The 15,827-nt window shown below is 27.7% G+C and overlaps 5 protein-coding genes across 6 annotated transcripts in view; 3 read left to right on the top strand and 2 right to left on the bottom strand.

The window, feature by feature from the left end:
* The first annotated feature begins 669 nt into the window (after positions 1–669).
* LOC112593548 (crossover junction endonuclease EME1-like) lies at positions 670–3,496 on the top strand. The gene is made up of 11 exons (XM_025337993.1): positions 670–879; positions 954–1,085; positions 1,532–1,585; positions 1,739–1,873; positions 1,944–2,087; positions 2,293–2,456; positions 2,542–2,577; positions 2,638–2,769; positions 2,861–3,059; positions 3,168–3,224; positions 3,317–3,496. Exons 1-11 carry the CDS (start codon positions 730–732, stop codon positions 3,431–3,433), a joined length of 1,320 nt encoding a protein of 439 aa, XP_025193778.1. The 5' UTR covers positions 670–729; the 3' UTR covers positions 3,434–3,496.
* Positions 3,497–3,711: 215 nt separating this feature from the next.
* On the bottom strand, positions 3,712–6,661 carry LOC112593550 (zinc finger CCCH domain-containing protein 11A-like). 2 transcript variants are annotated; one of them, XM_025337996.1, is made up of 5 exons: positions 6,326–6,661; positions 5,662–5,781; positions 5,068–5,187; positions 4,759–4,867; positions 3,712–4,346 (listed from the first exon to the last, which is right to left on the bottom strand). In XM_025337996.1, the coding sequence occupies exons 2-5, from the start codon at positions 5,722–5,724 to the stop codon at positions 4,228–4,230; spliced, it is 411 nt and encodes a 136-aa protein (XP_025193781.1). In that variant the 5' UTR covers positions 5,725–5,781; positions 6,326–6,661; the 3' UTR covers positions 3,712–4,227. The 2 variants fall into 2 exon arrangements, with proteins under 2 accessions (XP_025193781.1, XP_025193780.1); XM_025337995.1 differs by having other exon boundaries at positions 3,714–4,364; positions 6,326–6,655.
* A 158-nt stretch (positions 6,662–6,819) lies between these two features.
* LOC112593551 (mediator of RNA polymerase II transcription subunit 21) lies at positions 6,820–9,031 on the top strand. The gene is made up of 4 exons (XM_025337997.1): positions 6,820–6,998; positions 7,816–7,924; positions 7,980–8,080; positions 8,841–9,031. Exons 1-4 carry the CDS (start codon positions 6,957–6,959, stop codon positions 9,006–9,008), a joined length of 420 nt encoding a protein of 139 aa, XP_025193782.1. The 5' UTR covers positions 6,820–6,956; the 3' UTR covers positions 9,009–9,031.
* On the top strand, positions 9,001–10,595 carry LOC112593549 (25S rRNA (adenine(645)-N(1))-methyltransferase). Its single transcript, XM_025337994.1, has 4 exons — positions 9,001–9,387; positions 9,484–9,645; positions 9,727–9,984; positions 10,376–10,595. The coding sequence occupies exons 1-4, from the start codon at positions 9,026–9,028 to the stop codon at positions 10,593–10,595; spliced, it is 1,002 nt and encodes a 333-aa protein (XP_025193779.1). The 5' UTR covers positions 9,001–9,025.
* Positions 10,596–11,839: 1,244 nt separating this feature from the next.
* Positions 11,840–15,827, bottom strand: part of LOC112593707 (F-box/LRR-repeat protein 7-like) — a 30,530-nt gene continuing 26,542 nt past the window's right edge. Inside the window, exons 4-5 of the mRNA XM_025338224.1 lie at positions 15,244–15,423; positions 11,840–13,369 (exon numbers count right to left, since the gene is read on the bottom strand). Coding sequence (XP_025194009.1) covers positions 12,834–13,369; positions 15,244–15,423 — 716 coding nt within the window. The 3' untranslated portion in view covers positions 11,840–12,833. The remainder of the gene's footprint in view (positions 13,370–15,243; positions 15,424–15,827) is intronic.

Here is a 15,827-nt window from a genome sequence, read left to right as displayed (position 1 = left end):
AATATTTAATAACCTCATTAATTATGTTACTGTTTATCAGTCCTGATTAGTCCAATGGCTATTTTCAAATTTATTGAATTCCCTTCATATCCAATAACGCAAATGCTCCATCTGGGGTTCTCAGGGTGATCATATTTTATCTTTAATTTTACTTATTTAATTCATTGGCGATATTGGAGATATCTTCAAATCTTATAAATATTTATTGTTCGCTGATGACCTAAAAATCTCCCTACCAATAAACAAAATTAATTATTACACTTTTCGTTGTGATTTAGCTTGAATAATTATAACTATAATTGGTACGTTTAAAATAATCTTTCAGTCAATGTTAAATGTAAAAAGTAACGTCTCATTCAACTGTCAAAGGCTTAAACAAATGTATAAATAGATAAAAAAATATAAAGTGTTATTTTATAAAGATATTTTCGATGAAAGCAACTAATTCAACCATCAATTAATGCACGATTTTAGAAGACCGTGAACGGCGTGAACCCAATATAAATTAAAACTTAAAATAAATACAAAAATATCTTAATCAATTCGATTATCACAATATTATATTCGAGCTTTAAAAAATGGCGCGTAAACTAAAATAAAGATAATACTTATCAATTTTCGTAAAATTTGTAATTTTGTTCTTTAAATCTTCATTTGATTATTTGAGAATTTAGATTTCGTAGTTTATTGTATTTTGTGACTTACATTTTTAAATTTTTTGACAATATCATGGATGAAGGTTATTATAATACGTATACAATATCGGATTCGGATTTGTCAATAATCGATGATTGTCCAACAAATGAGACTTCATGTAAAGACAATGACTGTTTGTTAGCTTCCAAAGAACCAGAATTTTTTCAACAAGTTATACAATGTGTACGATTTGAATTTAATGCATTTTGCATGATTGCTAACATCAAAATTTTACTTAATATGTGTTTTTTTTTTAGCAAAAACGAAAAAAAATAATATCTCCAAAAAAAGTTTTACATCATAAGGATCATGTACAAGAAGATGTCCAGACTAATAAAAATGATTTTTCTATTTTAGTCAAACACTCTGAATCAAATACTTGTGTACCTGTAAGTATGAAATATTAATTAAAAATTATACAAGTGTAAAAATACCTAGTTTATTAGTGACAAATAAAAATAACATAGAACATTTTCTTTCGTATTATTTAAAATAAATTTACTACTTGTTACTTGTATACTTAAACTAAACACATTGACTGTGTATGTATTTTTCCAAAAATAACGAAAATAAACTGCTCTTATAATATAATCGTATGTCTAACTGGCATGTGAATACTTATTTTAAAACATGCATTAATGACCATTAACTTTTAATACATATTGAATGTCAAATGGTGTCAAACACGTTTCTAAACAATCCTTATGACATAATTTTACTTCAATACGTAGTAAATGTGTTAAATATAATTTAATGTATAATTATCATTAAAAATTTTAATTTGTTATGAATAAAGGATGAAATTAAATATTTATTTTTTTTATATCATAAACAGAGGACAGAACCAAGTATTAATATTCCTACAAACAATGAAGAAGCAACTGAAAAGGTAAGTTAAAAACAAATGAAAAATATTTAAAAACTATTTTTCCCTTTAATAAAAACTTGTATTTTTTCATATAGATTATAAATACAATTCATATATTTTATTTATAATTAATGTTTTTACATTTTTACTAAAGATATATTTTCCATATTCTAGATAGAACCAAAACGGAAAAAACGTTCAACAAAAGAAGAAATTGAAGAAAGAAAAAAGGAAGAAAAAGCTAGAAAAGATGCAAAAAAGAGATTAGCGGAAGAATTAAAACGTTTAAGTCCAAAGGAATGTATGAAGGTATAAACATATTTATGTTCAGTATGTTTTTCTAATTTTTTCATAAATAATTTGTATTATGAAATTTTAGTATGTAACTGTTCACATTGATATAAATTTGATGAATCATGAGTATAGTGAGCAAATAATATCTGAAATAGAATCTACAGACGCAAAATATAAAATTGAATCAAATACAACCATATTAAATTCAATAATGTGGTCAAGACAACTAGTAAGTAATGAATAATTTGGAACTCAGATTATTATTTAAGTGCTTATTAATAAAAAATATGCATCATCATAAATTTCAATAGATATATTATTTTTATTGTTTATTTAAAACATAAAATAAACAACATAAACATTAGTATATAACTACCTACTAACTAGTAACTAATTATAAAATTGCTGAATTAATTTAATTAACATTTTTTCAGTCTGATATTGTTAGTGAGAATGAAAATTTTATATTGTTAATTTGGGAATTTGATTATGTTAAAAATCTCATTGCATCTTATGAATTGTTAAACAAAATAAATGATATTAAATTACATAAAAAACAACTTTCAATCATAATATATAGTACTGTTGATCAACTTAAGTATGTATTATATTATATTTACTACAGTGAAACATTAATTAAACAAAAAAATTCCTTTGTATGTGTTTTATTCATTTTGTTATAGAAAAATTAAATCTAAAAGAAATGGGAAGACTACTGGGTATGTATTAATAGGGATTATGTAAAAGTGTATACTTATTAAACTTGAATATTTTTATAGTCTAGATGTGCTGAATAGCCTTGAACAGATGATGTTGAGTTGTCAAGTTTCATTTCGCTTTGTAGAAAATAAAAATGATTTAGGGTTGGCAATTCTTTATTTAACAAAATCCATTGCACAAAAGCCATACAAGTAACTAAATGTTTTTTTTTTGAAGTGATTAGTTATAATTTCTAAGTTTGATGAGGTTAGTTCTTATCAAATTCATATTATTTATTTTAAGATTGAATAAATATAAAGAAGAACAAGATGGATGTGATTGGTATGCATCTGGTCATACAAGAAATTGTGTAACAGTAGATAAAAATGGTACAGGATTAACTCAACTATGGAGACAAATGCTATCACAATTCCCACTATGTGGTCTTGAAACTAGTGAAGCAATTGCAACAGCATATGGGTCACCTATTGCATTATTAGAAGTAAGCAAGGAGAAAACAAATTACTTATAAAAATTTTATCTTAATGCATTTAGTATCAATTATTTTGTGTATTTATGAATAATAAGTAATATTACATTTTTAATCTAGGCATATGATAACTGCAGCTCAAGATTAGAAGGAGAAACATTGCTACAGGATATTCCAGTAAGTCTGTTTAAAATAGTGAAATAGCATAAAATATATTTGCATTTAAATTAGATATCAGAAGAGAAATCAAAAATGAATATAAATTATAGGTTCGCCGTGGATTCGGCCCACTAGCGTCCAATCGTCGTATTGGACCAGAACTGAGCAAAAAAATTTACACATTTTTCACAGATAATACTGGATGCACTACATTATCCCAAGAATAGTGAACAATATTGAAAAAAAATTATAAATAAACAACATAAACTAAACTATTTAATAACAACTTATATTACTGGTAATTATTTTTTTTTCTTCATTATATTTAGTTTCATAATATAAAGTGTGCATAGACTAGACACGTCTAATTCATTGTCATAATAATATATGAATTATGTATATAAATTTAGTTTTTACATTTTTAATACTATTTAGATAATTTTTAAACAAAACAAAAACTATAATTTTCTATTCATTATTAGTTATTAATATAAATATAAGATCAAAAAAAAAAAAAAAAGCATTAGTTCATGACTTTTCACAAAGCATTTAGAATGTAACCAGATTAATAGAAATTGAGCTGAATAAACGTAGAATTATGCAACACATTTTTTATATGAACTACAGTGCAGACAAAACATGATGTTCATTAAAAATTACTTAAAAATAAAATAAATAATAACAATAGTTTAAAATAATAATAAAATGTTCAGATAGAAAAACAAAGATAAATAAATAAACAAGCTTCGGCTTTAAGTTGTTGAATATTGCATTTGTTGAGTGAAACAATTCTGCCTTGTACCTAACCAAGATTATGAAAATGTCTAGGAAAAGGGAGGTTTTTTTTAATTATCAGTACTGAGAACGTTTTAAATACCAATATTGAATTTTACATAAACGCATTGAAGTTGCAATGATCAAGAAACATGGCAGCAGTAGATTGATTATTGTTGAATACGTATGGCAGTGTGACGACAGAACTGCCATAAACAGTAGATGCCGTACTTGCGTTCATTGGTTGTCAATTCATTCGTAATGGCTGGTCATAACGTTGTCGCAATGCAGCTTCAGGACCAGCAGTAAGTGCAACACCAGCCATTGGGTTTATGCGAAAACTATTTTCAATAGCCATGGTGTTAGCTGCAATCGCAATAGCCCCTAGTCAACATTAAATAAAAATTGGTTTTTTTTTTTTTTTATGAAACACATTGATATAGAATTTTATTATTAATCCATAAATCCTTTTGTCCTATTAGGAAATATTGAATATATTTTATAAAAAAGACAACTTAATTTAGACTTAGTTAATAATCTTTTAATTTTATTTAATTTATACAAATTTAAGTGATCAATTATTTAAAAATGAGTTATCAAAATATATACTTTTAATATGCTATAATAAATAAATAACTAAAATAATAATATTGAATGGATTTAAATTTTTATTAATATGATGTTTTATGTATTCAATAGATATTCAATTTAAATTAAATGTTTAATGCTCATAAAACTAATTAACAATGTACTAAAATTCAGAGTCATTCAGGCATACCTGCATCTTGAGATGGATCTCGGGTTTTGGTATGTAAAAATGCACAATATGGCTTACGACATCCAGTTGGTTGTTTTTCCCAATAACACGGAATTGCTTTCCGATTTTTCTATAAAAAATAAATAAATAATAGATAAATATATAAATGATTATATTACAAAATTGTATAATAGAATAAAGTTTTAAAGGAAATTATTTAAACATTCACAGACTTAAAATTTTTTTTATATATTAGTACTTATAGTAAATAAATTAAAAAAGTATTCAAAGAAACATTTAATCTATTACATGAATTTAATAAGTAATTACCTTTAATTCCATGTGTCGTAATGTACAATGATCATTTTCACACTTTCCGTTTTGCCAAAAATTACATACCATTTCACATCCTAACGCTTGTGGTTCATGGCGAAATGGGCATTTATCTCCCTATAAAATTACATATAAGATAAATATATTTTAGATATACCAGTTATTTAAATTTTAATAATTTAACAAAATACTAATTTTATAAGATAAATACTGTATTGTAATTTCTTTTCTAAATAAGATTAAGTTACCAAATTTTATAATATTAATCAATTTAGATAAATTTGTTATAGTTTTGTATATTTATATTGCTCTTCGCAATTTTATTAAATAAAATTTCTATCTAAAATATGAATCATGTTGAATTAAAAATATAAAAAATTCTCATGAGCAATTATTAGTAAGATGTTTATGATAATTTACAAAATATTGTTTAAAAATCTAATATAAAATATAAGTCTCCCATAAAAATAGAATTATTTAATAACACTTAGTATCTGATCAGTAAGTATTAATAATGATGGAAACATTTTTTTTTTAACTAAATAACAGTTAGTGATGTTTACTAATGATTTATGTATAATACAAACCAACCTTCATACAAGTCGAATAGTAATAAAAGTAACAGTCATTGTTTTTCTTGTCACCCTTTTCCATGATTTCTGGAGATCCTGAGTGGAGTCTCTCGAAGGATTAGTTTTTGTATGATCAGTCCTGTCGAAATAAAAAAATCACGTTAAAACAGTTAAAAACACTAAACTACACAAGCAGATGGGGTCAATAAGCAGGTAGGTAAAGTGTTGAAACATATTATTAAGGATATTGTCGTAATTGTAGGTACTTTAAGCTAAAGTGGGTGGCGACAGAATGTGTGAGTGTGTAAGACAAGATTGCGACAAAAAAAAAATATATCGTTAAGCCGTCCACATACTGCCCATCGGTCGTGATGAAATGCCACCAATGACCAATAGTTCAAATACAGTCACCGACTAAAAATTTCCGCCGGCGGAGGCACAAGCACATTGGATCACAGAATATGTTCTGTGAAGGAGACCCGGTGAGAAAGATTATACTAGCAGTAGGCGTGCGTGGAGGGTGTGTTACGTTCCTGGTGAGGTGATAATGCGTAAAACTGTCGCCGACGGAAACGAGACAAGAGGTGATGTGATACAACGTGCGCGCCTCTGAAGTTACGTTACCGAACTGAGGAAGTCGTTGGTGGGTGATATACGTTTTTTTTACACTATTCCCATCTCACCTGTCTCCTCTCCGGTGGTGTCCCCTGTTCAATGCCGCCGCTGTGGTCCGGTGGTTCCTGTTCCCCAGATTCGAGTACTGTTGGGGTGCGTTCGACTTTTCACAGCGGCGGAGGCGACGTTAATGTCCGCAGCCGATCAAACTCGACATGAAACCGCCGGGCGAAAGAGCGGACGGTAATTAATACGAAAATCCCGTCGTCGTTTTGTTTGTTGCAATTTTTACGATTACTGATGTAATTAGTGTTAAAAATTTGGTTGAGCGAAATACCAGTCAAAGTGAACGAAATAATAAAAGGAATATAAAAAAAAAATATGCCGCTCTGAGCTCGTCGTGCGTTATCGGCGTTTTCCGGAAAACGGCACCGTACGGCGCGGCGACACGGATCGTTGCCTAGCCCGTAGACGTTGAAATCACATGACGCGGACGGAACCTCTTTGTAATTCGCCGACGCTGTTATCACCCACTGTTGTTTTTCATCATTATCCCGTGTCTCGACGAGCGCGTGTCTTCTATTAGCCGTCTTCATATTATCTGTGATACTTGTCTGGTGTTTCGGCGTTTATTTAGTGTAGTATTGTCTGCTATCCGCTTTCCGGTCGAGAACGTCACTGATCGCTGCCGTCGTCTAAATGGCCGATCGTCTCACCCAACTCCAAGACATTGTTAATCAAGTAAGTTACAGTGAAAATTTACCATGTGCGAACAATAAATAATTATTTATTTATAAGTATACCTACCTATTGTTTGATGAAGAATCTATTAAATATTAATTGTGTACCAATATAAAAAACGTTTGAATGGATGAGGATTTATCAGTTGAAGTGTAAATAATTTTACAAATAAAATATAAATGACTATTAATTAACTCTCACCAAATGTATTCAAAATGTTTTATAGTTAAAACTTCTGCCAGATAACATGTGGATGATTACTTAAATTCTATTTGATTATGTTGAAAATAGTTGCAATTTATGTAGTTCAGTCTTGTAAATTAATAACGTATTCTCCTTTAATTATGATAATTTTCTTTTTTATTTATGGATTTCGTGAAATTGGCGTGTATCCTTTATGTCTGATGTCATAATACAGCGTCAAACAACAATTTTACATACATTGGTGGATTAATGTGTGACTTAATATTCATAAAATTGATGATATTTTATATTTAACCGTTATTTATTTTAATCGGTTTCAACTAATTTTTATGTGTATGATTTGATTCTTATGCTTGTAAAGTACAGAGTATGTAGTATAATGTTTTTTGTCTTTAGTGTCATCAGACATCATGAAGTATAGTGAAGATATAATGGATAGATCTAAATCTTTCAATATACAACATGGTTTATAAATTATAAACAATTAGACATTATATAGTAATTAAAAGAACCTAAAAATAATTTATTATCATATCTACTATATATTATGTATATTTTAATTACATCAAATCATTTTCAATTATAAATTTAATCCCTAATTACAATTTTTCAGCAAGCAGATAACTTCTGCAACAGCATTGGAATTTTACAACAGTGTGCTTTACCATCTAAGTTTTCTAACTTTGACCGAAACGGATCTCAAACACCACAACAACAAGAAGGTATTTATAATTAGAGCTTAAAATCTGATAAAGTACTGATAATTAATTGTTTTAGATTATACAAGTTTATTTTCTTCACTTATAACTCGTTGTGCTAAAGATATTGACGCATTAATTGAATCGCTGCCCAACGACGATACTTCTACTGATTTACAAGTATGTATAGTTAAAGTTCTCAAACTTTATTTTGGTGTAGTACTCTTAAAATACGAATTATTTATGTACCTAATACTGATAACTTAAAATAGAACTATTCATAATGTCAATACATTTATAATAATTATTATAATACAGTAGAAACTCGATTAACCATCAGTTATGGGACTTAAGCTTTAATAGTTAACAGAAATTTTGCATTTAACATTTTTATATATTTTACAATGTGTATTTTTTATTATTTTCATATAAATAATTATAAAAAAAAATATATCATACAATTCATGCATAGACAGGCTATTTGTTAGTTACAGATTATTTAAATTTAAAAGTGTTAGTTCACATTATGTTTATTGCATTTATTACATTATAATAATATGTTAGATATTCCAAAATATTCTTGTACGCTTTATAGTCGCAGCAATACAAATTAGTGTTAGGCACTGAAGCAAGTTTACCTTGATTGCTGTTGTATTTTTTGATAATTACAGATATCAGAGAGTGATGATTAATCGAGTTTCTACTGTATATAAAAATAATATTTGGTATAATTAATACTTATTTTCACTAAACATAAAATAATATCAGATGTGTTACCAAGTGTAAATAAAAATAATAAATAATATAAATTCATTTTCCAAACTGCTGCTTCTATGTATCCGTAACTTTATGCGTGCCACAGTTTGATAACCGCTGATGTATAGTAATTATAAAGAAAATAATAGTACACATATTTATTTAAATATTTTAAATGTTATAGGTTGCAAGTTTAAGGAGATTAGAACAGGATAATCAGTTAGCTGCTGAACGTTTGGAAGAAGTAGTAAGAAAAGGTGAACTTCTTCTTGAACAGATACAAGCCGCTCTTTCTGATATTGCTCAACAGCAATTAGATATTCAGCAGAGTAGTGATAACAATACGTGTTAATAAAAAAATATTTTACTATGAAAGTTAAAAATAAAAAAAATGTTGCTAAAGCTATTTCTGGTATCGCTAAAACCCATAAAATTAAAAGAAACAAAATAAAACGTTTAACAGAAAAAAAAGGTAAAAAAAAGAAGATATCAAAAAAAGCATTAATTGAAGTTGGTCTGAAAAATGAAAAAAAAAATCCTAAAGCTAAAGTGGAATCAACTCAATCTATTGTAAATGACAATTTAATAAAATTAACGAATATAAGTTACAAAGGTGCACCCGAAAGCTCTACTCCTAGTTTATACAAAGAACAGAAAAAGGTCGATGGAGACAAAACACCTGTTTCCTTCATTAAGAAGATGAAAGATAAATTAAAAGGTGCAAGATTCAGGTATATAATAGTTAACTAGTTTATATTATTAATACATTTATACAAATAGTTGATTATTTAATATATTTTTGTATTAACATTAAAAACATTTTTCAGATATTTAAATGAACAATTTTATTCATCTAGCAGCCAAGAAGCTTTACAATATTTCAAAAAAGAACCAAGTGCATTTAAAGCCTATCATAATGGTTATATGCAACAAGTTATTCAATGGCCTGTCAAACCGCTTAGTGTTATAATTAAACAAATCAATCCAATGTAAGCTGCATTTATTACAGTTCTTTGTAATAATTCTATTTATTAATTCATTTTCTCGATAAAATTGTTTTTAATTTACAGTTTAAAGAAGTCCAATGTCAATTCGCCTGTTGTAGTTGCAGATTTTGGTTGTGGTGATGCTAAACTTGCTAGGACATTTCCTAAAGTAAAAGTTCATTCATTTGATTTAGTTGCAGTCAATCAGTATGTAACTGCTGGTGATATGGCTCACACTAGCTTAACCAATGGGTCTGTTGACATAGCAATTTTTTGTCTCTCTCTGATGGGCACAAACTTGCAATCATTCATTAAAGAAGCCAATAGGGTTTTGAAAACTGGGTAATTTAAAATTATTTTAATGTGGTGAAACAAGTTTTGAATATTAATGTTGCAAAAACAAGGTGATTTGTATATATATTTTGTACAAAAGATATTATTCTGTAAAGTATTAAGTGTACTTAGTGCAAGTTTTGCTTGGGTGGCTGACTACCGATTTGTTCTCGAGGTAGTAACTTCACTACATGAAAGTGTATAGATATTTGACTACGTAGAAGTAAATGACTGGTGTTGTTTCATCTTAGTCTGACAAAAACTAATCTATATCGAGGTTTTCTTGACTTTAGAAAGTGTATATTATAATACAATTTTAATTTTGAATCTTATTATTTTTTTGATTTAGTATTCATAAAATTATATAACATTATATGTATAATATTTTGTTTTATTTTAGAGGTTTGATGAAGATAGCCGAAATTGAAAGCCGATTTGATAATATTAATACCTTTATTGATAATTTGGCTAAATATGGATTTGAAAAAACAAAATTAGATCAGACAATTGAAATGTTTGTCTTTATGGATTTTAAAAAAACTCAAGATATAAGTAAAACAGCATTAAAAAAGAAATTACCTATATTAGAATTAAAACCTTGTATTTACAAAAAACGTTGATATTTTTTTAATAAAGTTTTTACAACTAAAACGAATAAATGAATATTTTGGTTTTATTTTAATAAATCTGTTTTATAATACATCTGGTAATATACGTTGTACCTACATTAAAACTCGATTATTCACACTGTTTGTGTGATGAATGAATGTAAGATTAAAAACTTATACACTAAGCAAGCATTCAATGTAAATATTAAATCAATAAAAGAAAAGGAAGTGTGATTTTGGCAAGGACTTATACTGATATTTTGTATAAGAAATAATACAATATAAATTGCAATTAATAAAACAATTAAATTAAAACAAAAACAGTTGTAATTTTGTTATTATAAAAATATACAATTATTTAAAATGTATACTAGCAGTTTTATACACTATCGATAATGTTTATACAAATATATTTATAAATTGTATTCTATTTTAAATGAATACAAAGAATTTACAATATAACTTATATTCTAACCAAACAACATTATAATATATAAACTATAAAAGTTTTAATTTGTGATCAGACTTATAAATAAACACAGTCGTCTAATAACATGAAAACATTTCATTTAAATATTATGTTGGCCACTTAAAATAACATTCTAACAAAATACTATTAAAATAATAAGTAGTTTATTTTTCTTCAAAAATCGAATGGCAACATTTAGACAAATTAGATGGCACCTTAGTTATGATTGAAAATAAAGATTAATAATATTACGATATGTTATAATATCAATTAATAACCATATTTCAATATTATATTTATACATTTTAAACAGATATTTACATTTAATTTTAGTTCTTAATCAAATATTTTTATAATTTTTGTGGTAACATGCAATATCTTGACAAACCCATGTTTTTTTTTAAATTTATTCTCGCGTTTATGTAAATATAATTGCAAATTATAACTTACATTTAAAATAGTATACAATGATAACTAATTAGATTGTAAACCGATAGTAACAAGTTACTTCTCATTATTTATGATGTATATCACAAAAAAACAAAAATTGCCTTTAAAAATTATAGCCACTAAACAAATCTGAAGATAAATAAATTATTATTATATCACAATATGACTGAATATAATATAATATAATATAACTGAATTTGCAAAACGTGAATATTTACGAACAAATCTCTTTGAATAATATCATAATAATTTGACATTTAATCAGGTCACAAAAAATATTTAATCTTAGAAAATGTGAAATAGAAATTATAAAATCAATTCAATATATTTTAGGTACCCGTGTTAAAATTTATACCTGCAATACTAGTCACGTCGATATTAAATAGGTATAAAATTGATATAAAAATCAGAATCATAGAATGAGACACAGATGACAGAAAAAAAACAAAACCAACTACCAACTTACGATTCGAGTATATATTTTTTACAATTTTTACATAGGTACCTATCAGGAGAGTTTAGTTGCAACATCATAATGAAATATTGATATAGCAATATGTATCTAATAGTAATACATTTTTAGGCAGTGTCAGCTATAAGGTTCGTCATTTAAACTTACAAATAACTAAATTAATTGAACGTATCGACGTAGGTGACGATGATTTAAAATTTGATATAATATTATTCGCTAGCACAAATGCAAATACAGCGAAAAACTCAAATTTCAAATTTTATATTATTTTTTCGTCTTGCGGTATTTTGCAGGTCGATAGGTACTATTTATTAATCTTACATGAATAACCTAACCTCAAAGAGCCCCAAATAATAGACTATTTGCGACTAAACAATAATATTAAATAGATAATTTTAATCACCGTACCCGTCCCACGTCGACTTACGTATTATTTTATATAATTTTTATAATTATTATTCTATTCATTATGAGACATTAATACACATACGTCATACATTTTACAGAACCGCGCCGCCTTATATGTACCTACACGTCTCAAGTTTAACGGTTGGTCCATTTATTATGACACACATGTTATTTATTTCAAAAACTATTAACGTTTTTGAAAATATTTTTAACAAGATTTTTATATGAAAATAAGAATTTTTCGATTTTTTTTTTATGACAACGTTCATTTTCGATTCCTCAATTCAAAGCAGATTATTTTTTAGAGTACTTAAATGCAAATTATTAAATTTAAAATCACGAGAGAAAATATTTTCAAAAACATTGATAGTTCTTTGAAATAACAAGTGTCTACTGTTTAACGTTAAATGGATCACTCGGTGTACAACCCAAGTATATACAACGTGGCCGTTTAGAAGAAACCGGGATTGGTGTGTTCGATGATGCACCGCTTGCAGTACTTCTTCACGGCCTTGTACCCGTCCACGGATATCTGACAGTCTTGTATGTTGAGCTGCTGCAGCCCGCGGCAATAGTACGCAATCAGCTGTATGCCGCGATCGGTGACCAGGTCGCAGTTGCGGAGGCTGAGCTTCTTCAGGTTGGGACAGCTCTCGGCCAGCGCCCGGAGGCCCGCGTCGCTCACATCGCACTTGCCGATGTCAAGCGCGCGGAGCCGGGCGCACGACCGCGCTAGCACGGTGATGGCGTCGTCGCTGACCGCCTCGCAACCGCGCACGTTCAGGTACCGCAGCTTGTAGCACCGGCGCGCTATCACCTTCAGTCCCGCGTCGCTTACCTGATCGCACTTGGCCACCGACAGGTACCGCAGTAGTGCGCCCAGTTTGGCCAGCTCGTACAGCCCGAAATCGGTCACTTGGTGGCAGTCCGACACGCTCAGCTCTTTCAGCGCCGAACAAAAACTGGGCACGAACTTGATACCGGCGTCTGCAAAATACGATAACAATAATATAATCATCACGTGACGGTGAAACATTAAATGGGTACTTTAATATTGAGCATAGCATTAACATAGAGTGGTTCACCCAGTTATTTCCTTTAGGCTTTAATTATGATTTAATACGTATTCTGAGTATTCTGACTCAAGGAACATTTAAGCTAGTGCCTAAACTGGCTAATAATCATATTTTCAATTGCGAGAACAAACAGTAAACAGTAAAATAATTTTTTACCGTAGAATATGTTAATATGTTGGTATATCTAAATGAAATTCTAACGAATCGTTTCTAAATTATTAACATATATATAAACTGAGGATTAAGTTATTCTTGAAGATGGTATTTTACACAAAATATTAAGTGCATAGGCAGTTTTAATGTTGAATCCAGTATTAATTACACTCTGGAAATTTTTACAAATTATTAAATACTAATTATTATAATTTTCACATTGTTATAGCATTCGTATCTTCCAAACCTATTATTATGTATCTAATCCCAACAGTTGAAAATAAGTTCTTAAGTAGGTACGTATTCTTAAAAATTTAAAAAACAATTATTTGAATCAATTCATTATTAAAATAAAAAAATTAAAGGTGAGCATATATTATGGTGTTGACTATTGGTACTTATTACATTGTTGTATAATAAATAGTGATCGTAATGTCTGTTTTTTAATTTAATAGATCATATTATAATGTCAATATTATTGATGTTAAATACCGTCATGACGTGTAAATAAGTGGAAATAATATTATATACTTTTAAAAAAAGTAAAAATATATCATATGTATTGGCTATTTCCTGTATACATATCGTACATAATGTGTCACACTCTTGAAAGAAATAATTTTATTCATATAATGCGTTTACTTATAAAGGTATACCTTATAATAGGCACCGTCGCACCGAATATACGTATCTAGAGTCTAGAATTCACATTTTTTAATTGTATTTATGTATAAATAATTAGTTACAATCATTGATTCATGATTGAAAGTGAAGAATTCTATAATAGTTATACTACTGATAAAATTAAACCTACTTATAATATATATTATACAAATTACTATATACGTATAATACTATATACACGTGCGGGAACTGTATTTGTCATTAAATTTGCATCGATTTATTTTTGTTTTAGAGTTGAAGAGGCACTGCAATAAAATGGTTATAGTGCATATAATTTATGGCATTATACCTATATACACACGTTCTTGGCAAATATAAAAAGCGTCTTAATGAATTAAAACCGGATCCACAGCTTAAGAATTCTTATTTGTGGAGTATTTACCCAAGTATGAATGCAATGCGAATAACTGGCATTCCACATTTTCCAGGACAAGACAAAATTTGAATGGAAAATGTTTTATCTTTCAACAACAAAGGATATATTGCTTACATATACATTATATTATATATAAATAACCGATAGCAAAATAAAGATACCAATAATATTAAAAATTGATTAAATATAATATATCATGTAAAATATTATCGTAAAATCAATATCTTAACTCTGTAAATATATATAAATATTAAATTGAAAAATAAATAGTTTTTAAATATATACATAATACATTGTGTTTGTCATTCGCTTAGTTGCAATAAATCTATGATAATATTATCATAACAAGTAATAACTAAAAAATTTACAAAAATACAAAATACAGACCTTAAATATGCACTCATTTAAATTGTACCAAAATTATATAAAAGTATACCCGCATATGATAATAATATAGTATAATATTATGCTAATCACTTGCGGATTAAATCAAATAATATTGTTCTAAGAATGTAGTATTTTTGACTATAGTAGCTATTGAATGTTTTGAAATTTATATGGTGTATAATTACCTGTTACTTTAGTGCATCGCCGCAGGTACAAGTAAGCTAGTTGTGGACAATTACTAACGATCACACACAGATTTGCATCGTCGACAAGCTGGCAGTCAGTTAAGTCCAAATACTGCAGGCACAGTCTCAGTGATGGTTCCGGACGACTATATACTCCAACGGTGCTTACTTTAACACAACCTAAAATAAAATGTATTTCACGGTTAATAACAAATTTTCTATAAATAATTATTAATTAGACATGTTAACGTTTAATTTATAGAACAAATTAGAAATCAAATATTTATTCTGTACAAGTTCTGTTTATTTTAACAAAATAATAATACAACTGAACTTTATTTTTCATACATAGACTAAAAAGATTTTATATTTATACATTAGTACTTATGAAGAAATACTAAAAATACATATAGCCATATAGGTAATATATAGAGTAAGGACTTTCACGTACTTGCATATTTTGTCTGGTTGACTTTATCACATGATACAATTCACAACATTTGTAATAAAATGCTCATAAAAAATAATTTTTAGTGCATATATTTGCATATTTTGGAAGTTAATCGATAAATATGTTCATAAAT

The sequence above is a fragment of the Melanaphis sacchari genome, unplaced genomic scaffold, assembly GCF_002803265.2.
Source record: "Melanaphis sacchari strain LSU unplaced genomic scaffold, SCAv2.0 Contig20_pilon_pilon, whole genome shotgun sequence".
Classification (NCBI taxonomy): Eukaryota; Metazoa; Arthropoda; class Insecta; order Hemiptera; family Aphididae; genus Melanaphis; species Melanaphis sacchari.
Note: the sequence above shows the minus strand (reverse complement) of the source record. Positions and strands in the feature narration are given on the sequence as shown.